Raw genomic sequence first — 27,070 nt, forward strand, 5'->3', positions numbered from 1 at the left:
CTCTCTGAGGCACACTTTGCAAATTCCCAAAGTGTAGCCCTAAATAAAAGCTGGAGGGCTTTGCGCTGAAGCTTAGTTTCTGGCCTCGTGACTCATGCGCCATTTCTAAGCAGGAAGTCTGGGCTCAAGGCACTAGGCAATGACTGGTTAAGAGCCCACGCTCTTAGCATCTCCAGGACTCAGCTTCCAGACTCTACTGTACATTGTCACTCATCTTCCTCCCCATACTTTTACCCAAAAAGAATCTCACTAGCAGGTAATTTCCACAAAGGACTAGAATACTGCTTGGCACCTAAGCAACACTCAATAGACAGAGGCTAATACTATTATGATTATTTTTATTTTATTTTTATTTTTTTTTGAGACGGGGTCTTGCTCTGTTGCCCAGGTTGGAGTGCAGTGTTACGATCAGCTCACTGCAACCTCCACCTCCTGAGTTCAAGCGATCCTCCCACCTCAGCCTCCCGAGTAGCTGGGACTACAGGTGTGCATCACCACGTCCAGCTAATTTTTTGTATTTTGGGTAGACGTGGGGTTTTACCATGTTGCCCAGGCTGGTCTTGAACTCCTGAGCTCAAGCAATCTGCCTGCCTCGGCCTCCCAAAGTGCTGGGATTATGGGCATGAGCCATTGTGCCCAGCTGGTTATTATTATTATTATTACTGCCTTTCTTTGCTTACTGTGTTAGGCTGATATAAGAGGGAATACAACAGACAATTAAAATATGATTGCATCTTCAGTAATCATAAAAATAACAAAATTTAAACATTTCTAACCACAGAGAAGGAACCAAGATGAAGAAATGAAGAAATGGGAAGTGAATAATAAAGGTAACACAAAGTGTGGAAGACAAACAAGGGCAAGCACATGTCCTGTAGAAACTGTGCGACTTTGTGGGAAGAAAACCAAATGGGCCACAGTGCAGGCCATGAGCTCTCTGATTAATCCCTAATCGCTTGTACTGCTACACCCTGGAGTGACAACTTCAGCTGCTCTCTGACCTGGCTCACTCCCTCTACTGAATTAAAGGCCATGAGTCAAAAAGGTGATGAAGCAGGGCTGATACCAGCTGCTGTGGACAGAGTTTACTCTGACCTGTCAATGCCCGCACCTGTCTGGTTGGCACCCAGGGCATTTTGGCTGTTAAAAGATTATATCTCCACAAAGTTTCCAGTGAACTCTCAAAAAGCATGTATAACTGGCCAAATTTTTAAAAACGTATTCCTTACATGAATGTGTTCATTTCTTCAACCAATATTTACTGTTTGTTACAAACCAGCCTTGTACTAGACTCTTGGGTGCAGATAAACACCAACATAGGCCTGTCCTCAAGAAGTTCATAAGCCAATGTGTTAAGACAATGGATGTGAATTGTGAATACCTCAGCATTACAGACACTTGGATCAACGAGCACCACATTTTTTAGCATCTAAGTCTGCACAATCTGGAATCTGCACAATCTGGAAGTATGCTTTTGGTCAATGCTATTTGCTCTCCTATGCATGCTCTGGGTTCTTATGGGTTCATGTCTGACATCTGGGAGGATTTCTTCCCACCTTCACCTATTTGACTTCCACTGTCATCTCAACCTAGTGTTTTAAAAATGAAAGGACTCGACTGGGTGCAGTGGCTCACGCCTGTAATCCTAGCACTTTGGGAGGCCGAGGTGGGCGGATCACCTGAGGTCTGGAATTTGAGACCAGCCTGACCAACATGGAGAAACCTTGTCTCTACTAAAAATACAAAATTAGCCGGGTGTGGTGGCACATGCCTGTAATCACATCTACTCTGGAGGCTGAGGCAGGAGAATGGCTTGAACCCGGGAGGTGGAGGTTGCTGTGAGCCGAGATTACGCCATTGCACTCCTGCCTGGGCAATAAGAGTAAAACTCCATCTCAAAAAAAAAAAAAAAAAAAAAAATGAAAGGACTACCTTTGAAAGTCACCAAAGGCAGAGAAAAATCAGGATATCATTACTTAGGATAGGTGTGATGGGCTAACAGTTCTCCAATTTTATAACATTTGAATAGATTCATCTTTTGGGACATGCTTCATCCAACAGCTTACTAAGACATGTTCAATGTGTGCATACTTAGCCAACCAAAAAGTTCCTCCTTTCCAATCAGTGAATGTATCTAATCATAATAATACTTAAAGAAAACCACTCAGTTGGAATTTTAAATTGGGTCAACACCTATAAAACTGATCACAACCAAGACTATCCAGCAATTATTTTATGTCCATTTGAGACAATATAAATTTAAATTATTTTGATACTTCCTTCCTAGATGTAGTTTTAGCAATTATTTACTTCTGTCTAATATATCTCCCTCTTTTTTCTCATAATAAAACACTTCCTTTGGAAACTGCTTCTTTCTCATTCCAGTGCTTGTCAGTAGGTGGACTGACTCAAGCCCTCAGCTTCAGGGCTCCCATAAATAGGGCTGATTCTAAAAGAATCAGGAGCCATAGAGAAATAGGGTGTCTGCTTCATTAGGATATTTAGCATTAAGGATCACAGAGCTTAGAGCTGTCAGAGGCCACCTGTGCTCCCACAAGGAATATATACATGGGAATGGAGGCAATATGGAGAGAAGTGGAATCAAGAAATACAGGGAAAAATTGATTGTTTATGAAATTGGTTCAATCCCTGAATCCAACAAATTGGGTTTTCAGGGAGCAGACCTAAATAGAGTTTGGAATAAAAGCTTTTAATCAATGATCAAAACCCATGAAAGGAAAAAAACTAGGATTCAACTGGGAAGAGAAAGAAACTGAACTGTGATGTGGTCCAACAAAGACATGGTCATCCTGACAGGAAGCTGTGGATTCAATCAGAAATGACCAGTGTTGTTCAGAAATGGCTGACCCTTCATACCCCAGCCTTGCTCAGTCACTAGATGTGGCTTCCTCAAGAGTGGTGTGACTATGGGCAAGTTCTCTCTGCAGCTGGGGCAGACCAGGAAGGAGTGAGAACTGGTGGCCATCCACTAACCCCACACCCCATGGAGAGACAGCACGTCCTTCTCGATGGCATATGTCTTTGTAAAACTACACAGCACTACTCGAAGCCATTTGATCATCCCAGTTATGTGAGCCTGCAAACTCCCAATTTTTTGTCAAGACAGTTTGACTTCAGTTACTTTGTTTGCAATCAAGAAGCTCTATGCTTTCCTTCAAAGTTAAAGTTCTTCTGAAACGTCAAGATTCCAGCAATTATGAACACTCTTGAAATAAATTGGAGAACACAATTTAAACCCACAGCAGATCACGTGATGGCTGGCAATCCTATTTGTTAATCAAGTTCCAACTCTGCAGTCTCCAGATGGTTCACAAATTTCAAGTGGCCAGATCCTGAAGATGGGAGATATCTGTTTTATTGGGCTGAGGGTTTGTGATCAAAACTGACAACTCACTGGGTGGAAAAGACTGTAATTTGTATAGCACAGAACAAATAAATTCCAGCATGTTTTCCTTTGAATAAGTTTCACTATAATGACAAGTAGACTTCTCAGTTTTGCTTCTGGTCAGAAAGATCCACTCTAACTTGTTTATCTCCCAGTAATTCTCATCCTCTCAATAACAAAATGTGTGTTTCTCTGAGAACAGTGATTTATTCATTAATAATGCCCTCTTTGTTCCTGCAAGTGACCAAGTTTGCAATAGAGAGCACGATAGGAAAATCAAACCAGCACTCTAGGCTCATACTGGAGAGATAATCAAATTATTTTCATAAGTGCCGAAGTTCATTTTTACTCTGGGTCACTATCTTGGTAAGGTTCTGAATTTCTAGTAATATTTCAATTTATACCAATATAGCATAAACTTTGCACTTCCAATGCCCCAATGTAAATGATGTGATATACACACATATCATATATATACACACACACACACACACACACACACACACACACATATATAAAGAGGCTTATTGGCACATACTAACAAGTTTGTGTGTATGTGAGAGAGACAGAGAGAGAGAGAGAGAGAAAGAGAGGCAGACAAACAGCAAGATCCAATTTGACATGGCATAAAACTAAAAAGCAAATGATACTGGTGTAATGACAAAGTATTGTTTAGCACCATTAGGAAACTGAAGCGAATGTGATCTCTCTTGTCTTTAAAACCCCAAAAGTCAATGAGTCAATTGTTTAGAAACTTCTCTGGATGGATTATTTTTTGTAGAGTTCCTCATATTCCAACTCAGCTGACAGAATCTAATGCCCAGGTTATCAAGTTTCTCAGAGTAATTTACAGATGCAATAACAGTACATGCGCTGCAGGCCTTGCCCTGAACCTTAATAAATATGAAAAGCAGAAACAGAGCCTGACTTACCTCCAGAGTGCGGTGGGGGGCCGCAGAGCAGCACAACTCCCTGGCCTTCACGCACAGACACTGTACTCCTCATTTTGGTTTTAAAATTTTCAAGATCTGATTTGAAAACAAAACAAAACTGAATTTCAGCAAGGCCAATTAAATGACAAATTTTGCACCAAGACCTTCCTTTCTCTTAGAAAACAATTTTATTTTTTGCTTCTTTTCTTTAAAAATTTTTATTTTTATTTACTTAGAATTTCACCCTTTATTTTAGATTCAGGAGGTACAGGTACAGGTTTGTTATGTGGTTATATTGTGTAATGCTGAGGTTTGGGGTATGATTGATCTTATCACCCAGGTAGTGAGTACGGAACCCAGTATGTAGTTTTCTAATCCTTGCCCTTCTCCCTTCCTCCCCACTCTAGTCGTCCCCAGGGTCCACTGTTGCCATCTTTACGGTCATAAGTACCTAATATTTATCTTCCACTTATAAGTAAGAACATACAGTATTTGGGTTTCTGTTCCTGCATGGAAAACAATTTTAAAATCTCTTTCCAAGAACCTAGAGAGAAAACTATTTGCTTTGAGGTAGAAAAGCTGATTTCTTTATCAAAACTTCCAGAAATTCAGCAATACAATATAAATATATACCCACTGATCCCATGTTGCTGAAATAGTGTCAAAAATGGCATAAACTATCCAAAGGCAAAGTGTATATCAGAATGAACCAACCAGATAATATAATTCAAAAAAGGAAATGAAATATCCTAAATCAAAAATATACATAAATACGACTTTCACATTCACCAGTGATTCACCATGTCATGAATACTTTCAGCTTTAACTTGTAAAAATGACCAACTATTCATAAATTTCCTTCCTAAAATATTCTATCATAAATAGCCTAAATAGATTTTATTCTACCTATAATTATTTTTATTTACAAAAATATGTGAAAATATTCAGTTTCTGAGTACAAGTCCTATTTTTCCCATATTGTGAAGGGCTCTGTAGAAGGTATATTGTCTCTGGAAATTACCAAGTATGTAGAATTCAAAGGATAACAGTAATTCAAATCAGCATATTCCCTTTTATTTATAGCTGCTAAAAATAATTATAAGTATCCAAAGAATTTTTCAAGTGTTTAAAAAAGTTAAAAAAAATAGCAATCAAGGGCAAATACTATTCTGATTACCAGTGGTTATTTTTAGAGAACATTTAATTTCTTCCAATGACAATCCAGTACAGCAAATACTGATTCATTCTTTCCAACTTAAATTACAGGAGAGAGAAAATTCTGTTGACTTTGTTTTCAAAAATGCTTTAGTCTATAGGGAAAGAGGAAGAAAGATCTGTTTCTCTAAACTCTGACTTACAAAAAAAATGCTTGTGAATTACACAGTTAATATACTCTATGGTGTCACTTTCTGTATCAGAACAATTGCACTGTCAATTTCTGAAAGAATATACTGATTTCACAGCTCTTAAGGGCTTATATAAATTGCCTAAGTGATGTCTATACAGAGTGTGAAACAGTAGATGTATTTTAGAATACAACTTGGAGAGTTTCAACTTTTCTTTGAAAAATATAAAAAGCAAAATAATTACTTTCAAATTGATAAAACCAGAACCTGTAGACATTTAAGGATATTCTAAGGACTATGTAGCAGTATATCAGAGAGAAATAAGAGGGCCTATGTGCCTCATATTATTGTTACTGAAAAGTAGTATTAAATTGCAAAGTTTTAAATATGGAGTAAAGTGATTCAGCAAAACTCTCTTGTGTGTGCCCATAAAGGAGAAAAAAACAGTTGATGGACTTATTTTAACCACAGGCTATCCAGCAGAAATTATACAATAACATAGTATTGTAAAATCTGTAACTAAAATGCAGCATTCTCAAAACATTAAGCCTCTGGAATGTAACTAACTGAGTTAGAACTGCAAAACTGGACCATCCAAATGTTTCCCAATGGCTAAATGGGGCAGTACATCATATCAGAATGTAGCTCATACACGGAATTTCCAAAGATTATTTTTTGATGATCAAGTATGTATCATCATTGCTGACTTCCTGTCCAATTCCTAGTTATCTTCTGCCATATATTATTTCACGGTGTGGAAGTTTTCTATCACTGATTTTAGCTAGGATATGCAAAAAAGTATAGAATAGTTCTATGGAAACCAGTAATGTCTCCTCCAAAGGTAAAATCTCTTTTGCCTAAGCACAAATATAGCTGGCACAGATCTGCCCATTGGTCTAGATACATGCATTGATACTCTTTCTGCAGTGCATGAGTGCAAGGAATATTGTTCTGGATATCTGATATGGCCAGTTCATAGATGTAACATCAGGAAACAAAGAAAAATAACTTAATTGTAATGGCACATTTTAAGTGGCACTTTGCTGAAAAGGGGGTAAGTATACAGAGGACTGCGTAGTTAATCTGCAGCTGTAACCAAGGCTTTAACAAGCAGAACCCGGCCAAGTAGACAGACAGTAGCAGTAGCAGTCAGAGGGCCAGGGTGGGCATTTTTCTGAGGCAGATGGAGCAACATAGATGTATAAGAACATATATGTTACAGTCAAGGAATAGCGAAACTTTTCTCCTTTTTTGCAACACTAGGAACTATGGGAAAACAGTAGTGTCAATGTTTAATAAGTTTCAGATCATTGAAATATCTAGTGCAAGATTACAAGTGTCACCCAAATGTAAGTCAAGCTATATATAGCTCAATTTTTTGAACTTTAAAAACAAACTAAGATGATAAAGAACACCTACAAGTAACTACAGCTAACATCATATTTAATGGTGAAAGACCGAGTGCTTTCCCCCCCAGCATCAGAAATACAAGGGAGTTAAGCAGATCACAGGTTACAATTTGTACATACTAACAATAAACATGTAAAAACTGAAATTAAAAACTCAAAACCACTCACAATTGTTCCAAATAAAATAAAATACTCAGGTAATTTACACATAACAAAACATGCAAAAGATCTGTATACTGAAAATTACAAAATGCTAATGAAAAAGAAAAAAATGGAGAGGCTTAAATAAATGCAGACACATACTATGTACATGGATTGTCAGATTCAACATAATTGCTGTTCTTCCCAAATTAATACACTGTTATATGCTGCAAAACAACATTTCGGTCAATGGTGGACCACATATATGGCCAGACCATATTTACAACAATGGCATCATAGCCATCATGGCATAGTAGTGAAATATATTACTCCTGTATTTGTGGTGATGGTGTAAAAAACCTACTATGCTTCCAGTCACATAAAAGTTTTGCATATACAATTATGTATACCATATAATACTTGAGAATGATACCAAACAATTGTTAGGGGTTTATGCATTTACTATGCTATAATTTTTTTGTAATTTTAGAGTATATTACTTCTACAAATTAAAAAAAAAAAGAGGTTAACCATAAAACAGCCTGAGGTAGGTCCTTCAGGAGTTTTTTGGAAGGAGGCATTGTCATTATATGAAATGACAGCTCCATGCATGTTATCTCCCCTGAAGATCTTCCAGTGCGATAAGCTGTGGAGGTGGAAAACAGTGATATTGATGATCCTGACCCTGTGAAGGCCTAGGTTAACAAAATTAAAAAGCTTATAGAATAAGTGTATAAGAAAACAGTTTAGTAAAGCTTTACAATGTGTGTTTTAAGCTAAGTGTTATTATGGGTCAAAATTTATAAAACATTAAAAAGTTTATAAATACAAAAGTTACAGTAAGCCAAGAGTAATTTCTTACTGAAACATATTTTTATAAATTCAGTGTAGCCTAAGTGTACAGTGTTTATGGAGTCTACAGTAATGTACAGTAATGTCCTAGGCCTTCACATTCACTCACCACTCACTCACCAATTCACCCACAACAGCCTCCAGTTCTGCAAGCTCCATTCATGGTAAGTGTTCAGTATAGATACACCATTTCCTGTCTTTTATATTGTACTGTACCTTTTCTATGCTTGGATATGTTCAGAAACACAAATACTCACCACTATGTCACAGCTGCCTACAGTATTAAGTAAAGTGATCTGCTGTACAGGTCTGTAGCCTAGCAGCAACAGTCTATACTATACAGCCTAGGTATGTAGTAGGTTATGCCATCTGAGTATAGTAAGTACATACTATGATGTTTGATGAAATCACCTAATGATGCATTTCTCAGAACATATTCCTGTCATTAAGTGACACGAGTGTATAAGTTTAATATAATTCTGATCAAAATACCAGCATGGTTTTGGGTTTGTTCTTTCTCTTTTGTAGATAAAGACAAGCTTATTCTAAATTTTATATGCAAAGACACAGGACTTAGAATGCCTAAAACAATCTAGACTAAAAACAAAGCAGGAAGAATCACTCTACCTAATATTGAGGCTTATAATATAGCTACAATGATCAAGATCATGCGGTAGTGGCACAGGGAGAGACACATAGATCCATAGAGCGAAACAGAGAACCCAGAAACAGATTTACAAAAATGGGCTCAGCTGATTTTTGAAAAAATGCCATTCAATGGAAGGATAGAAAAAAAAAAATCAACTGAAACTTTACTCAGTTTAAAAATCAACTCAAAATAGACCACAAACTTAAATGTAAAACATAAAGCTATAGAACTTTTATTTAAAAAATATTGGAAACCATCTTTGGGATGTAAGGCTAGGCAAAGAGTTTTTAGACTTGACACCAATTGAATGGTCTTTAAAAGGAAGGACTGATAAACCAGACTGCATCAACATTTAAAACTTCTGCTCTGTGAAAGTTCAAGTGAAGAGGATGTAAAGAAAAGCCATGAACCAGGAGGATATACTTGAAAACCACTTATCCACTAAAGAAACAGTATCTGGAATAAGTAAGACTGCCCAAAATTCAATAGTATAAAACATATGATTCCATTAGAAAATGGGAAGAAGACACAAAGAAACAGTTCACTGAAGAGGAAAAACAGATGGAAAATAAGGACCTGAAAAGATGTTCAACATCATTAGACATCAGGGAAATGCAAATTAAAACTACAATGAGCTATCACTCCACACCTACCAAAACAGCTAAAAACAAAAAACAAAACAGTGACAGCACTAGATCTTGGAGAGGATGTAAGCAGGCTGGATGATTCAGACATTGTCTTCTTAAGTGTAAAATGTTAAAGCCACTAAGGAAAACTTTTTTTTTTTTTTTTTTTTTTTAGTTTCCTGTAAAACGAACCACATGCAACTACCATATGACCAGCAATTGCACTCTTGGGCATTTATCCTAGAGAAATGAAAACACTTGTTCACACAAACACCTGTACATTCACAGAGTTTTATGTGTAACAGCCCTAAACTGGAAACAACCCAAATACCTTCAATGTGTGAATGGTTAAATGCACATTGCTACATCCATACCATGGAATGCTACCCTGCAACTCAAAGCAATGAAATCTTCATACGCCCAACCCCTTTGATGAATCTTCAGGAAATGATGCTGACAAACATATGCCAATTCCAAAAGGTTACTTACTATAAGATTCCATTTATGTAAAACTTTAAAACAATCAAATTTTAGAAACAGGGTTTGGTGCTGAGGATAGTGTTTTACAACTGTAATCCCAGCAACTCCAGAGGCTGAGGTAGGAGGATTGCTTGAGGCCAGGAGTTAGAGACAAGCCTGGGCAATATAGTGAGACCCGATCTCTTAAAAAAATTAAAACAAAAACAGAAATGGGAGTAAATTGTTGGCTGCCAAGTTTAGGGAAGGTGGAAGCAGAGGTGGGAGTGTCGTTATCAAAGGGTACTATGAGGGATCCTTGTGGGACCTGAACTGTTCTCTTTCTTGACTGTGGTGGTCAACACATGAACACCCATGTGATAAAATTAGAACTAAATACACATACACAATGAGTATGTATAAACCAGGGAAGTCTGAATTAAAAAATAATAAGCAAGCAAGCAAAGATAAAATCCAGCTCTCTGTATTTCCTTTTATTTTCTTTCCTCTTCCCCCACATTTCCTACAGGACAGAAGTGGCTCGCTGACCCCACTTCTGGCCATCAGCTCTGTGTGCTCCTCTACCAGAGTCCAAAGCTCCAGTCACAACATGGGGCCAGTTATCTCCAAAGTCAACCTCAAAGAAAGGTGTGCAGAGAGAGAGCTTAGGGAAGAACACTCCTCCTTGTGACTAGTTTTTTGTAAAAATTCACATGGACCATTTCTGGTGTATAAAAAAATCTTCACCTTGATACATGTCTGTTAATTTTCTATATTGGGCCTGGTTTTCTATTGCCTACCGAAGCTCTGCACTTCAGGTTGATCTTCCCACGCAGTGGCAAGGAAAATCCCAGGAAACAATCAATGCATATGGAGAAAAGAAATTGGGGTCACTCTGACTTTCTCTGACATTCTGTGCTCAATCTGTTTCCCCTTCCTACATATTGTTGGTGTTGGTTTCTCACCTGGATTGACCTAGGTAGTGAACTACCAAGCAGAGTATGTGAAATGTCACTCGGTGTCACTGCAGGGGTATAGTGCACGAGTCTGTCTCTGTATGACTTAAAAATCAACCAGAACAATGACTACCATTTCCCAACAAGTAAATTTGAGTAAACTTGTGTCAAGCCAAGTTAAATGAGTTTCTTTATGCAGAATAAGTCAGAGACCTTAATATAAATTATGGACTGATAATGTCTACTAAAGTGGAATGGATATTATAGAGTATCCTAAATGTATTTGACCAAATAATTCTATGTAGAAAATTTTATGGGAAATGCTGGCAAAGGCCATATGTGCAATTGGGCACAGAAATATTGAAAAAGATGTCAATAAGAGACTGCAAAGTAAAACAAGCCATTTTCCCTCTAAACGAACTAAAATGGAACATAATAGTGGCAATAGTACCATAATGGTGGCCAGCTGACTAAACGGTCTCAACATTTAAAAACTGAAGAGCTCTGCCTCAAAATGCTTTATATCTACTTGTGATCACAGCATGAAGAGCAAGTAAAATCACTGTCACTGAAAACTGGATGTGAGCTTTACTACTTGTATGATACAACGCTATTTGATGCTATGAGGTGAAGTGTTACCTCTTCAATTAAAAGGAAAAATACTATCCAGTAGTGACAATTTGTACCAGGAACACAGACACAGGCAATGTAATAGTCTTCCATACGTAATACCTTAAACGTCTTTAATGTTTAATGTTGAAATGCTTAGTGATTGGTAGTTATCAAATTAAATCATTACATGAGCAGTGTAAATGACAAGACTGCCTTTGAAAGAATCAGGTTGCTGTCAATAAAAGAAAGTTGTGCATTGCCATGCAAAAGCTAAGAAAAAACCCAATGAACATACCCAGAAAAGCAATCAAAATGACGACTGCAATTCAGTTATGGTTTTCACCCTTACTGTAAGTCAGGGGTGTCCTATCTTTTGGCTTCCCTAGGCCACACTGGAAGAAGAATTATCTTGGGTCACACATAAAATACACTAACACCAACAATAGCCAATGAGCTAAAAAAAAAAAATCATAAAAAAACTCATAATGTTTTACGAAAGTTTACAAATTTGTGTTGGGCTGCATTCAAAGCCACCATGGGCTGCAGGTTGGACAAGCTTGCTGTAAAAAAGAATCCCATGTAACGATTCAGTTTTGCAATCAAGTGGTAAAGTTTCAGTTAGTTGATAAATCTCATTAAAGCATGCCCACTACAAAAATACAAAAATCCCAGTTCAGTGAATGACCACACCTTTCTTCCTGCATTATGGCACACGCAGAAGCACTAAGAAGATCTCCTAAATCAGAATATTAAACATAAACAACTGACTCTTAGTTATCTTCAGTATCAGCATGTTCAAAACTCAATCATTATTTTCATTATTTCTTGCTCCATTCCCCAACACCCAAATTCAAAGTATCTCCTCCATTTTTTGTTCCCTTTCTTGCTGGTCCAATTCTCAAAACATTTAATTATGTATAAAGCCCCTAAAGGAAACCTCTCCCATGGCAAAGTGTGTCTTAGGAAAATAAAACTTTACCCTTATGAAAAATAATACCTTATTCAACAAAAGTTCAATAGTGTTTTTAGTTTTGTTTCCCCCAAACCAGAGCCTCCAAAAAGACTTGGGTGACATAGTTTATGTGGCGGGATCTTAGAGGCAGTGGGGAAGGAAAGGGGAGAGATGGAGGAAAATTCAATGTCTGGGTACATTATTGAAGTTGCTACTGTAGGCAATGAGAAGTTGATTTCAAATGAACCTCTGACAACCATACAAAAGGCTATCCAGAATCATCCATTTGAAAGACAGGAGTCATGGGTGTACACAGGCTCCCAACCCCAATAGTGGAGGAATTTCCCTGGGGTCAACGACTCCCTCCTCTCCATCAGAGCTTCCACTATGAACCTGCAAGGAACTGTCTACCCTCTCTGCAGATGCTTGGGAGGTAGGCATCAGAGGTGTGATACAGGGCACCAAAAATTTTTACCACAAACAGATTTTTTCCTTAAGCCCGAGCCTTTTGAGTGATTTTAAAACAGGTGTGCACTGTAAGTCTCCAAGCAGAGACTGAAGTATTTCATATTTTTCTAAGCCTATTTAGGAAATGTAGCAAAGCATCTAGTAAGATCTTACTATCCTCAGGATCTATTGTTTTGTTCTGAAACATAACCTGGAAAATGTAGGCACCGGGTGGACCCTAAGCACTGAAGTATACTCTACAAAACCTTTTCACATAGGTATTTCATAGTTCTGCTTCATCTGCCTCCCATACATTGTTCCAACACTGTCAACTCACAGCCACATACACTAAGCAGCAACAAGCTTTTCATTTTCCCCAAGCACAAAAAAGCTAGCCCAAGCCATGCATATAAGGTTCCCACTCCTTCACTGACACAGAAGACTTTTATTTATCTTCCAAACCAGCTTTGGCAACATCCCTTTTTTGAAACCTTTGAAATTATTGTTGTTCTTTCTTATTTTCTATACTGCTATATTTTCCCACCTTGTTCATCTATTTTGGGTGCTCTGCCAGGATTAGAGCCTTGTCCTTTTCATCTTTCTATGTCTAGACTGTCACATATTTCTTGGCATTATGTAGGTCATCAAAGAATGTCTGAAATAAGCATCCATTATCTCATTTTCTTTAGGATCTCCATCATGGGTCTTCCTACCAAAGTTAAATTATTGGTGTCTGCATTGCAGAGTTCCTAACTTTCTACTAGTGAAATTTAGGAAGAGAACACAGGAAATTGGAACATCAGGATCTTCTGACCATAATCCAGGTCTGCAGGTCTACAGGTGTGTCACTTGATTGCCCTGTGTCTCCACGCATTCTATTTGTAAAGTGGGTACAATATCCACCCTTTGAACCTCACAGGGCTTTTCGAGAGAGGAACCTTAGCATACCAGATCTGTAAGCCTTTTGAAAAATGAAAACAATTATACAAGTACAAGGTTTCATTTTTCCTTTTGAGTCTCTGGTTTCATAACGATTCCTGTTTCCATCTCTCTTTTGTCTTCCTTACAGTTTTTCAAATATGCACAGTTCACCCCATCTTAAAAATAAAACATACCTTCCAATGATCTCACGCCCAGCTTTTCTGAATACTCTCTACCGTCCACCCCCAGAGGTCCAGGAACACGTTTCCTTTCAATTTTTAACTTGGATTGAAGTCAAGTCTTTGTCCTGTGGAGTCAGACAAACCTAGGTGCAATCCCTTGTCTGACTCTGTCTAGCTATTTGAACAGGGCATATTACTTCATTTCTTGATCCACAGGTTCCCCATCAGTAAATTAAGGATAAGACAGCAATTACCTCTGCTACTGTTGCAAGGAAGAAATAAGATAACTCGTGTAAATTACTTAAAACAGTGCTTAATTTATAAATGTTAAATAAATGATAGCTACTATCATTTTTCTTCACATTCTTTCAGGAAACTGACCAAGTCTCAAGATTCTAACACTATGTATATATCAATGATATGTCCATCAAATTTTGATTCAAAACATGCATTTTCTGCATGCCTTCCAGATATGTTTTTTGGATGTCCAATTGCCATCTCATATTTGACACTGCATTTTCCTACGTTCTTGGTGTTTTCTCTAATATAGTTCCTCTTCCAACTTCCCTCTTATTATTCTCTCAAAGACTCCCACATCCAATTTGGCTCTTTCTTTTCCTACATTTGCTCAATACATTAAATTTGATCAAGTTAATCGTTCTGCAAAACCCAGTATTACTCTTCCAATTTCTCTCTGATTTTGTACTACCATCATATTAATTTTACTGGAACTATTTAAATTAAATTAAATTAATTTTTGAGACAGGGTCTTGCTCTATCATCTAGACTGGAGTGCAGTGGCACCACCTCAGCTCACTGTAACCTCTCCCTTCCAGGCTCCAGAGATTCTTATGCTTCAGTCTCCCAACTAGCTGGGTCCAAAGGTGTGTGCCAACATTCCCAGCTAGTTTCTTGTATTATTTTGTAGAGATGGAGTTTCACCTTGTTGCCCAGGCCAGTCACAAACTCCTGAGCTCAAGTGATCCACCTGTCTCAGCCTCTCGAAATGCTAGGGTTACAGGCATGAGCCACCACACTCAGCCTGGAACTATTTTATAATGCAGATTCAGCTGTCACGTATGAAGTGTATGGCCCCATATGCTTGTTTGGCTTTTACACCTTCGTATTCCCAGTGTCGTAAGAGTATGCTTCATCAACACTGAGTAAATGGAGATATGAAGGAATTAATGGATGGATGGATATGCTAGACACTGTGATAGAGATTTTCTTGAATTTAACTCATTTATTTTTCACAAAAGTTCTATTTTAGAAGTATTAACTTTGCATTTTCTAGAAAACTGTGGCTGACAGGTATTTTGGAATGTGACTAACATGATGCAATAACTGATAACGCTGATATCACATCCAGTCCCATTGATTTCAAGTCCAGTTCTTTTTATCTTTGTATTATGCAATAAGTCCATCCAACCCTCAGGCTGGTCTCCTCACCTGCAGCTTCTCTCCTCCCATCCAATCCATCTATCCTCTACACACAGAATTCAGTTTTCTTTATAAAACACACTCTCAGTTTCTAACACCTGCTAAAATACCTATATACATATTTCCCACTGCCAAGATGATAAAGTCCACATTCTCTGTCCTAACATTCATTCAATTATTCAACAGATGTGTAAGCATATGCATGTGTACATGAAGTTTATGCCTAGGTTCCAGGTATTTGGACAAGAGAGCATCGTCTGTCACTTAGAGTATTTCTGATTCTAACTCTTTGCTTACGTTCTATCTTCCTCCTTTCAACTTACATTTACTAATAATCCTCAAGGTCTAATTAAAAATACTTCTCCTATGTGAAAGATACCTTCTCTGAACATTTTGGATGTTTATGAAAACTGCATTTTAGGTTTGTCTGCTCAGTAAGAATAAGGCTGAGGGCATGATCCTTCTCCAGCTCCCCTTGTTGCCTTCCACAGACCTCATACCACACCTACCCAGTACAGATGGCCTCAACCTAAGCAGTACGATCCATTCCCTCTATGATACTGTCAGTTGTCCAGGGCAAACAGAATGCTTGTGCCTGGTAGCTGCTCTCTAGCAAGCCCTTCTGCTTTCATCATTGCAATTAGATGTATTTGCTAACAAAACTAATTATGCTAGTAAGAATTTCACTGAAATTATTAGAAAAATACCAAAAAAGTGATGAAATATGAATATGAAAAAAGGGATATGTTGCTTATATATATATTTTTAAAAAGGCTTTTGAAAAGCTCAATAAAGGAAATTCACCTTTCCTCTCCCCAAAACCAGTGCCAAATTAGATAAAATAGATTAGGCAAGACAACCATAAAAGCTTTGAAAATACAAAACAAAAATTTTCATTCTGTTAATTCTATTTCTGTACCCAGATTGTTTCAGAAATATTTTTAAATAACTCAAATGAAAAGTAAAACAACAATTGGAAATCATAGAAAATTCATAATGAGTATGGCTTACATAAATAATAAAGTAACTCCTACTGTCCAACCCTTTCTCAAAGAAGAATGTTTGGCACATTGCAAAACAAAAAAACATATGCAGTTGCATACTCAAAGCAAAATAACTTGTTTATGGTATTTACATACCTTTTAAAAATGATTACTTGTTTTAAAACAATTTTTCATACGATAGAGTACTGTCTCTGATTACATCAAATAAGAAAGCCCCTTCTGTACTTAGTAAAAAGTAAAAAACAAAATGCTCATTTGTTAAATCAAATAAATAAAATTAAAAACCGTGCTTCTGGCCAGGTGCGGTGGCTCACGCCTGTAATCCCAGCACTTTGGGAGGCTGAGGCGGGTACATCATGAGGTCAGAAGATTGAGGCCATCCTGGCTAACACGGTGAAACTCCATCCCTACTAAAAATACAAAAAATTAGCCAGGTGTGGTGGCACGCACCTGTAGTCCCAACTACTCAGGAGGCTGAGGCAGGAGAATGGTGTGAACCAGGGAGGCAGAGCTTGCAGTGAGCCGAGATGGCGCCACTGCACTCCAGCCTGGGCAACAGAGTGAGACTCCATCTCAAAAAAAAAAAACAAAAACAAAAACAAAAAGTTTCTGCTTTCTGCTATTGACAGTTTTGCTCTTCTAACATATCTATTCTAGGAAAAACACATAACAACAAAAACTCTCCCCATTTGATTATGGATGTTAATTTTACAATACTAAAGTTTAAAACATGAATGGTTACTACAAACTGAAGAGTCAACTAAACTTTTGCTTTCTCAAAAGAGTTTCTTATACTTCAAGTATATATGTGTGTGTGTGTGTGTGTGTGTGTGTGTGCGCGCGCGCATATATATATCCCTAGAATTTTTCTATCAAAACTACACTTTTTTTTTCCATTTTTGTGGCAAGAGCAGGAATCACATTCTTTGTTTTGAAATGAAGATCTCCAGGTGGTATATCTGAGGTTTGAGATAATTCAGAAAATCTCTGTGAAAAGTACAAGTTAAAACGATTTCAATGGGGCAACAGAAAAAGCCAATGTTCTTTTTTTTTTTTTTTTTTTGAGACGGAGTCTTGCTGTGTCTCCCAGGCTGAAGTGCAGTGGCGTGATCTCGGCTCACTGCAAGCTCCGCCTCCCGGGTTCACGCCATTCTCCCGCCTCAGCCTCCCAAGTAGCTGAGACTACAGGCCCCCGCCACCACGCCCGGCTAGTTTTTTGTATTTTTAGTAGAGACGGGGTTTCACCATGTTAGCCAGGATAGTCTCGATCTCCTGACCTCGTGATCCACCCGCCTCGGCCTCCCAAAGTGCTGGGATTACAGGCTTGAGCCACCGCGCCCGGCCTAAAAGCCAATGTTCTTACATAAAACATTATCAAATAGAGAAAGCTGTATTTTCAAGACTATTACACAATATCGTATTTCAAAAACTGACCGCTGTACTGGATATGCCATAGAGGAGTTGTAACCATTAGTTATACAAAGATGTACTTGGTCTTCTCACTTAGTAACATCTCCTCTCCAATTTGAAAATAAAGAGATCATATAAAATGACATTATTCTGAATATGGGAACAAATCATACCACTTCAATGCAGTTATCTTAATTATGTACTCAAACATTTGTAAGAGCTTTTTAATAGTCTAGATTAAAATGTCTCAGTGGTTTCTTCAGCAAAGAATTTGCAGTTAGACTTCAGTGGTAATATCCACCACTCTGTGATTGAATCTCTTCTGATTTTGCACAAATTTCTCAGACACTTTGATACTTAGGATCTTAGTCTGAAAAATGAAGATAACATAACCTGTGTTAGAGGCCAGCTGAGAGGGCTATATGAGAAAATAAATGCAAAGTTTTTGGAATGCAGGAGGTGCTCAATAAGTGTTAGCATGTTGCTCCCCTCTCTAGGCAAAGATAAGCCCTATGTCTTTTCCCAGTCACATCTATCCAGACTTACTTGTCATCCAAGCCCAGCTAAATTATTGCTTTCTCCTTTGAGGTCTTCAACAAAACTAGTTTACCTGTATTTATCCTCTTGCTTTTTATAGGCATGTCTGTCTCTCCAAGAACACCATAATTTCTATCCCGTCTCCCTAGTTAGTAGGGTAGTTGTTTAATAATAGTTATTGAATTCAACACTAGAGTTTTAAAGCTCTAGATATTTAGCATCTGTGTTTGGCTAAATACATTAGTCATTGAGACTGTTTAGAAATTTCATAAAATAGTTGCTTTTAAGACACATGGGATTTTTGCAATGAATATAAGATGCTACATTGTAAGTTGACTTCTATCAACCATAGCAATATATTGAAAAATTAAAATAAATTAGCATATGCAATAATTCTCCTAACTCAACACAAAAATATTCAACACAGAATCCTTACCCTTACTTATAAATAGTTCATTTTTTAACATTTCACCCTGTAACAACACAGTTCCAGAGTAATAGTATAGTTCACAGGTGGTGAGAACTCCTGTGATCTGGCATTTAAAGAGTACACTTGTTATATAAAAAGAAGCTGATTAGGTTTCTTTTTTTCTTTAAAGGTATGATAACTCACACTGAAACTTTTTCATCAAAATAAGAGAGGGGCACCAAAGATTATTTTATGAAGTATCTGGAAAAAAATGCTTCTCTAATTCAAGTGAAATGAAGATTACTTTTTAAAGGATCAATGATGACTCAAATATGTACAATCAGGCTGGGTGTGGTGGCTCATGCCTGTAGTCCCAGCACTTTGGGAGGCCAAGGTCGGCAGATCACTTGAGGCCAGGAGTTCGAGACGAGCCTGGCCAACACGACAAAACCCCACCTCTACTAAAAATACAAAAATTAGCCAGGCGTGGTGGCACATGCCTATAATCCCAGCTACTCAGGAGACTGAGGCAGGAGAGTCTCTTGAACCTGGAAGGCGGAGGTTGCAGTGAGCTGAGATCAAGCCACTGCACTCCAATAAATAAAGTATGATCATCTAAAGTTGCATATATTTCATCTTATATGATACTAAAAAAAATCTGTGAAATGGGCAATATTGATATTGTTATTCCCAATTTTTATAGGAGCAATCCAAGGCCACGAGAGATTAGGTTTTGCCTTGCCTAAAATCACACTGCTGGTTAAGTGTCAGAGTCAGGCTGATGTCACATCCTCTTTCTAAGAGAGAGAAAACAGAGAAACATCACAACCAAATTAAAGCTTAAGCTCCTGATTCCTTTTCAGTCCTGAGACACTTCACCTACAAAAGGTGAAAAAGACAGTATGTCCAATTTGAAAGCCATATTTAGGTATGTTCATTCTTTCAATCTTTCACCCATTTATTCAACAACTCTAATTTAAAGTGCCTAAAAGGCTGAGTGAAAAAGGCCTGTGTTGTGACCTTCCAAATCAGGCCAACTGGTTCCTTAGCCATGCAGTTCCTTGGTTTCTCTTTCTCAGCAACTAGGAATAACACCTACCGAGGAAACCCTGAGGTTTGATATAAAGACCCAAGGCAATGATAAATGAGACAAAGCTTTTAAAATGTATATGACAACACCATATTTGGGTATAACTGGCTTCTATTAGTTATCACTTTCTATAACCCTGTGTACCTGTACGATTTTTCAAAGTTTTATATAATATTCTGTGGCACATTTGATGTTTGTTTAGTACCCATCTCCTCCACTAACTAGAATATAAGCTTCGCAAAACCATGGACAGTTTTCCAGATCATTCTTACATCCTGAGCACAGAAAACACTGCTTTGAATATATTATATATTAAGTACATAAATAGATGTATTAAGTGATTTCAATAAGAGAGCTCACTCTCTTATACCCCATATTAATCTTACATGAGACCAGCAATATATGTCCATTGGTGGGAGATTAATATCTTAGATCCCTACCTTGCATAGCTGATTTGTTCTCCTACTATGGATCTCTTGAATCTCCAACTTAAAGCTTAAAAAGCAAATAGCAAAAAAAAAAAAAAAAAAAAAAAGTCTCCCATAAAATATAATTGTGGAATGTAGAGAAATGCATGTACAGTCAACCTTCTATATCCATAGGTTCCCCATTGGTGGATTGAACCAATTGTGGATCAAAAATATTTGGAAAAAATTGTGTCTGTACTGAACATGTGTACTTTTTTCTTGTCCTTATTCCTTTTTTTTTTTTTTTTACTTTAAGTACTGGGATACATGTGCAGAATATGCAGGTTCGTTACATAGGTATACATGTGCCATGGTGGTTTGCTGCCCCTATCAACCCGTCATCTAGGTTTTAAGCCCTGCATGCATTAGGTCATTGTTCTTTAAACAATACAGTATAACAACAATTTATAAAGCATTACATTTATTAGATATTATAAGTAATGTAGAAATGCTTTAAAGTATACAGAAATGACGTGCCTACGTTATATGTAAATGCTATGCCATTATGTCAGGGACATGAGCATCCCTGGAGTTTGGTATCCATGAGAGTCCCAGAAACAATCCCCCACGGACACCTACGGATGACTGTATTTACCCCTAACTTTAATACTGGGTGAGACTTACTGTGTCATGTATCTGAATTCAAAATTTTACAAACAAGCAAATGAATGTAATTTATAACGTATGGGGAATAATTAAAATTATTTTTTTAATGTGACTTCTTGATAGTTTTCATGAAGTAAGCCTTTAAAAACATCTGACCCAGAAATAAAAATCAACCTAATAGAAAGTTTTTTGTGAAAAGAAAGTCATATATTTTATCATTTTAACACCATACCCCAAAATAAACTAAAGCATAGTAGATGGATATAAATATTATGATAGCATCCTTGTTTCCAAGGAAACATTGCTATCAGTATACCTCCGAATATGCATTTTGCCTTTGTTTCTCTGGCTAAGCAAACAAGCACAAATTTATACTACTTGTTTTCTTTATAAGTTTTATCGGAGATCAAGAATAAGCAAAGAGCAAGAGTGCAATAAGTGCAATTTTGTACTTCAGAAATGCATTACACAGGATGCTGATTGACACATGGATACATTAGTTTAGTAGAATCCCACCCCTTTGGTACTTAAGAAGTCCTTGAAAGAGATTTCTCAGTTTAAATTTTTTAAGTGCAAAAATGTATACAAATTGGAAAGCAATTAGGGCAACTGTGCCGATGTGGGGAGTAAAATGAGATGAAAATGGGACAAACATAAACATATTTCTGTTGGAATAAATGTACCAACTTATTAAATGGATTATATTATCCTTTGGTCCTGTTTGTTTATTGAAAATGCCAGAAATCGCAAAACTGGCAGGAGAAATGCACTCCATCAATCCTATGTATAAAATTGCTCCCTATAAAATAAATTATCTTTTGCATTTAGCTAACATGACAAATTAGGTTACCATTCTCATAGAAAATATTTCTATACAAGTATATATTCCATAAGCTTGACTTTCTACACATAAAGGTCTCTATGCTCCTATACCATTCAATTTCATTTTTTTTGTGTAACTATTTCATAATGAAGTAGGAGGCTTTGACAGTAAAATAGATTGAAAATGGGGTTCACCATTTAACCTTAGTCTGCCTTCTGAAACCTCCCCTTGATATACAGAAATCTAATCATTAGAAGACAAGGTAACCTTGTAAACAAACAGGTAAGTGCATGCAAGTACACACACACACACACACACACACAGAGAGAGAGAGAGAGAGAGAGAGAGAGAGAGAGATTATTTTTATACCCCATGTGCTAAGAGTTATTTATACTCATGGTGGCCCACCACCATAAATCAGTCTCTTCTCCTCTGGTTAAATACCAGTATCTTTCTCTTTTTCTAGGCTAAGGACCATCACTAAACATGTCAGCTCTGCTTGCATTTGTACATACTATGGCTGCAGCTGATAATACCCTTCTTTCCTCATTTTTATCGAATAATAGCCTATTTTATTCACATTTAAAAAATTCTGTTTCATGATGGTCTTCTTCCTCTGCCTTCCACCCCAAGAAAAATAATTATTTCCTTCTAAAGTCTAGCATGTTTTTTGTTTCTTCCTTATAAATTTTGCATGCATAAAATCAATTACTTAATTTTCTCTTACATGTATTTCTAAAATCCTCATCTTTCTCTTTACCTTATTTCCACATCTTAATTCAGATGTATAACCCATCTATAGGGACTGGCTAACATATAAGCCTGTATGTGAGTTCCCCAATAGCTCCATGGGTGGTGCAAAGATTCAGTAACTATAATAATAGCTCACATTTAATTGGATCTTACTAAGTGCTAAGTACTTCTTTAAGTTCTTTGCATGAGTTAATTCACAGCATGACTCTCACAGCACGCCTGGCAGGAGATGCTTTTATTTTTCTATGTTTTGGAGATGAAACTGAGGCATAATCACATCAGGTGACTTGTCCAAGGTCACACAGTAAGTGACAGATCTGGGACTTAAGCCCACACAGCATGGCTCCACAGCCCATGCCCTTAACCAATATGCTTATAGATTCAGTATCTGCCTCCAATGAGGAAGTTACAAAACAAGATCCCTGCATTCAGTTCCCCTGGATTCTATACTTATCTGCATTCAGGTTTAATCAGAAAGGCAAGTGGGAAGGTCTTGGGGTGGAAGAGAAGGAAGGAACTTCAACCTTAAGAAGGATAGTAGCTATTGTGAATAGTGCCGCAATAAACATACGTGTGCATGTGTCTTTATAGCAGCATGATTTATAATACTTTGGGTATATACCCAGTAATGGGATGGCTGGAATCAACCCAAATGTCCATCAGTGACAGACTGGATTAAGAAAATGTGGCACATATACACCATGGAATACTATGCAGCCATAAAAAAGGATGAGTTTGTGTCCTTTGTAGGGACATGGATGCAACTGGAAACCATCATTCTTAGCAAACTATCACAAGAACAGAAAACCAAACACCGCATGTTCTCACTCATAGGTGGGAACTGAACAATGAGATCACTTGGACTCGGGAAGGGGAACATCACACACCGGGGCCTATCATGGGGAGGGGGGAGGGGGGAGGGATTGCATTGGGAGTTATACCTGATGTAAATGACGAGTTGATGGGTGCTGACGAGTTGATGGGTGCAGCACAGCAACATGGCACAAGTATACATATGTAACAAACCTGCACGTTATGCACATGTACCCTAGAACTTAAAGTATAATAATAATAATAAATAAATAAATAAGAAGGATAGTAGCAGCTTTAAGGAGAAGGTCCTGTGTCTGGAGGAGTAAAGAAAGTCACAGACCAAGAAGTTCATCCACCAGATACAGAGTTGTAATTCCGGAGTTCGACAGTGGGAAGCCCTGGGCAGTCCCTAGCCTGTCTGGCTTTATTCTTCCTTCTGGGCCGTGGGATCCTTTCCGTCTCACCACCTACTTCCTGCTTCATTCCAGTGATGAGTACTCAAGTCCAAACACCAAATGAAAACCTGTCCTCCTGACCAGTCTCACATTCCTCCCATCCAGTCTACTAACTGTGGCCAGATTCATCTTTCTTACACACTTGTCCAATCCCGCCACTCCCCTCCTTCAGTGGCTCCCCACCAGCCTTAAGATGAACCCACACTCTTTCACATGGCTGATGTGGTTTAGAATGATCTCAGCCCCATCTTTCTCTCTGCGCCATCTCTCCACCACCTGTGGCACATCTGCACTTCAGTCAGATGGAAGTCCTTTCTCTCTGTGGCACAGGGCACACTCTTCTGTTTCTCAGGCCTTCCTTCCTCTACTCTTTCCACCTGGCTAACTATTAATCCCTCAACTCTCAATTTAGTTGTTGTTTCCCCTAGGAGGTCTTTGTTAATAGATTCCTTATCAGAGCATAGCATTTGTAAGTACTTTGTGAGCTTCATGAGAATAAGAAACTCTTAGTCAAGACCCAATACTTAGTGGGTGGTGCATCAGTTTTCCAGGAGTGCCATAGCAAAGTACCATAAACAGGGTGGCTTAAAATAAACAGAAATGTATTGTCTCATTCTGGAGGCTGGAACTCTAAAATCATGGTGTTGGCAGGATCATGCTCTCTCTGACACCAGAAGGGGGATTCTTCCTTGCCTCTCTCTAGCTTCTGATAGTTGCTGGCAAACTTTGGTGTTCCTTAACTTGTAGATCCATCACTATAATCTCTGCCTCCATTGTCACATAGCATTCTCCCTGTGTGTCTCTGTGTTTACATGGATGTCTTCTTTTTTTTTTTTTTTTTTTTTTTTTTTTTTTTTTTTTTTTGAGACGGAGTCTCGCCCTGTCGCCCAGGCTGGAGTGCAGTGGCCGGATCTCAGCTCACTGCAAGCTCCGCCTCCCGGGTTTACGCCATTCTCCTGCCTCAGCCTCCTCAGTAGCTGGGACTACAGGCGCCCGCCACCTCGCCCGGCTAGTTTTTTTGTATTTTTTTAGTAGAGAAGGGGTTTCACCGTGTTAGCCAGGATGGTCTCGATCTCCTGACCTCGTGATCCGCCCGTCTCGGCCTCCCAAAGTGCTGGGATTACAGGCTTGAGCCACCGCGCCCGGCCTGGATGTCTTCTTATAAGGACATCAATCACACTAGATTAGTGGCCCACCCCACTCTAGTATGGTTCATCTTAACTACTTATACCTGCAACAACCCTATTTCCAAACAAGGTCCCATTCTAAGGCACTGGGGAGGACTTCATCATGTCTCTTATTGGGGGGAGGGGGGGTGGAGGCACAATTCAACTCATAGCAAGTGGTGAATAATATTATGAATAAATAAAGCAAGTGAAAATGTTATGTCTAGGGTAGAAGGGGTGCTTAACAATAAAGTCCTGAGCACCTCTCACACAAGCTATTTGTGTTTCAGAGGGCCCGAGCAGTAGATATTTTCCAGAAAACTATGGGAAAGGCCTTCTGCATTTCTTCCCATAACTTTTCATCTACCTGACAATAGACCTTCCTTGTTTACTTGTAAGTTTCTAGGTCATGACATAATTTTTTTATGTTCAACAATGCTAACTTTCTAGTGTCAAGCAAATATTCTTTGCCTTGGCGTCCCCCTTCCCTACACAAACTGGTCCTTTAAACTAAATGTGGGACAGCTTTATTTCTAATTGTCAGTTTAATGAAGATTTGGTCTACTCCTATGAAAATCATTTTAATTGAGGCATTTTCAGTGAAAACTTAAATTTTCTCAATTATAAACCTATCAGGTACTGGCTGAAAATGGCCTGTTTCTTTGCTGTTCAACTAAAGGACATTATCAACCATAAAAATATTAATCTTAATTAAAATCCACAAATGGATAAGATTAGAAAATAGGAAATATAAATAATTATGAATGTTTTTACATACCACCAAAATATCTTCCCCACAATGCCACACATCTTAATATGAAAAGATGATTAAATATTCCTAGACTTGAAGGGATTACATACAGCTATCTTTCCTGAAGTCAGCAAACAGAATCACTTCAATAAAGTATGTAGTGTCTAGACAGCTACTGCGGTATTGCTCCATTGAATATCTGTCTTTCAGTATGCTTGATGCCACTAATGGCATTCATAATATTTAATGCACTAATGATATATTTCAGTTAGGAGGTTCCACCATGTTTGCAATGCAACACTTTCTAAAATTTCATAGTCTTCTGACAATAACATATAGAAACATTGTAACTTTTTTTTTTTTTTTTTTTTTTTTTTTTTTTTTTTTTTTTTTTTAAAGACAGGGTCTCCCTCTGATGCCCTGACTGGAGTGCAGTGGCAGGATCTCGGCCCACTGCAACCTCTGCCTCCTAGGCTCAACAAACCCTCCTGCCTCAGTCTCCTGAGCAGCTGGAATTACAGGTGCCTGCCACCATGCCTGGCTAATTTTTGAATTTTTCAGTAGAGATGGGTTTCACCATGTTGGCCAGCCTGATCTTGAACTTCTGACCTCAAATGATCCATGAACCTCGCCCCTCAGCCTCCCAAAGTGCTCTTGATTTATGAAAGCCTTCTACCAGAATCAATGAAATTAAATAGAAATGCTTTAACAAGATATGTATTTAACTATGACAGTTAAACAAACATAGCATTACTAAGGCATGAAGTTGGAAAGCAATGCATTTCATATAGCCTCTTAATGTGTACTGCCAAATCAAATGGAACAAAAATGAAGAATGATAGTAGAAAAGAATGTGTACTGTCATTAAGAATCGCAGGACAAGACAGGATTGCTGTGGTAGCATCAGCAAACATTCTGCATTGGTGTTTAAAGAAAACAGACGAAAGGGCTTCACAATTTGTCTCAACTCAGTTTTTGGCAGAAATAAACCTGAAATCGGGGCTGCCATGTAGGACTTCACAGGTTGTGCACTGCACAACTCAAGAGGATATCATTCACAGGGAACAGTAATGTGAATGGCACTTGTGCAGCACTTGTCACAATCATACACAATAGCACTGCTTAAAGGCCACGTCTTTGTCCTCCTGATCCCTAGTCAAATCCATAAAGCTCAGCTGCCTGACTTCTATTACATTCATTCTTCTGGCTGTAGAGTCAGAAGAACTGGCCTTGAGTCCATGATCTGATGCTTAATAGTTGTGTAACTCTGGGCCAGCTGCTTATTTGATGTGTGACTCAGTTTCCTCATATGTAAGATGGTAGTAATATGTACCTGAACTGCCTCAGGAGGTTTTTAAGAACCAACAACAAAAATAGCATATGTGAAATTTTATTATGTACTGGACACTGTTCTAAGTGATTTTGATGCATTAATTGTGGTAGAAAAAAAGAGATGCAT

General features: G+C 38.0%; 1 protein-coding gene across 5 annotated transcripts in view; it reads right to left on the bottom strand.

Moving 5' to 3' along the window:
* Positions 1 to 27,070, bottom strand: part of LOC105479595 (contactin 3) — a 340,287-nt gene that overhangs the window by 154,410 nt on the left and 158,807 nt on the right. For all 5 annotated transcript variants that reach the window (XM_011737617.3, XM_011737616.2, XM_011737618.3 and 2 more), the window contains one exon: positions 4,339 to 4,434. In XM_011737617.3, the coding sequence (XP_011735919.2) occupies positions 4,339 to 4,434 (96 nt within the window). The remainder of the gene's footprint in view (positions 1 to 4,338; positions 4,435 to 27,070) is intronic.

This window comes from Macaca nemestrina, chromosome 2 (assembly GCF_043159975.1).
Source record: "Macaca nemestrina isolate mMacNem1 chromosome 2, mMacNem.hap1, whole genome shotgun sequence".
NCBI classification, from domain to species: domain Eukaryota; kingdom Metazoa; phylum Chordata; class Mammalia; order Primates; family Cercopithecidae; genus Macaca; species Macaca nemestrina.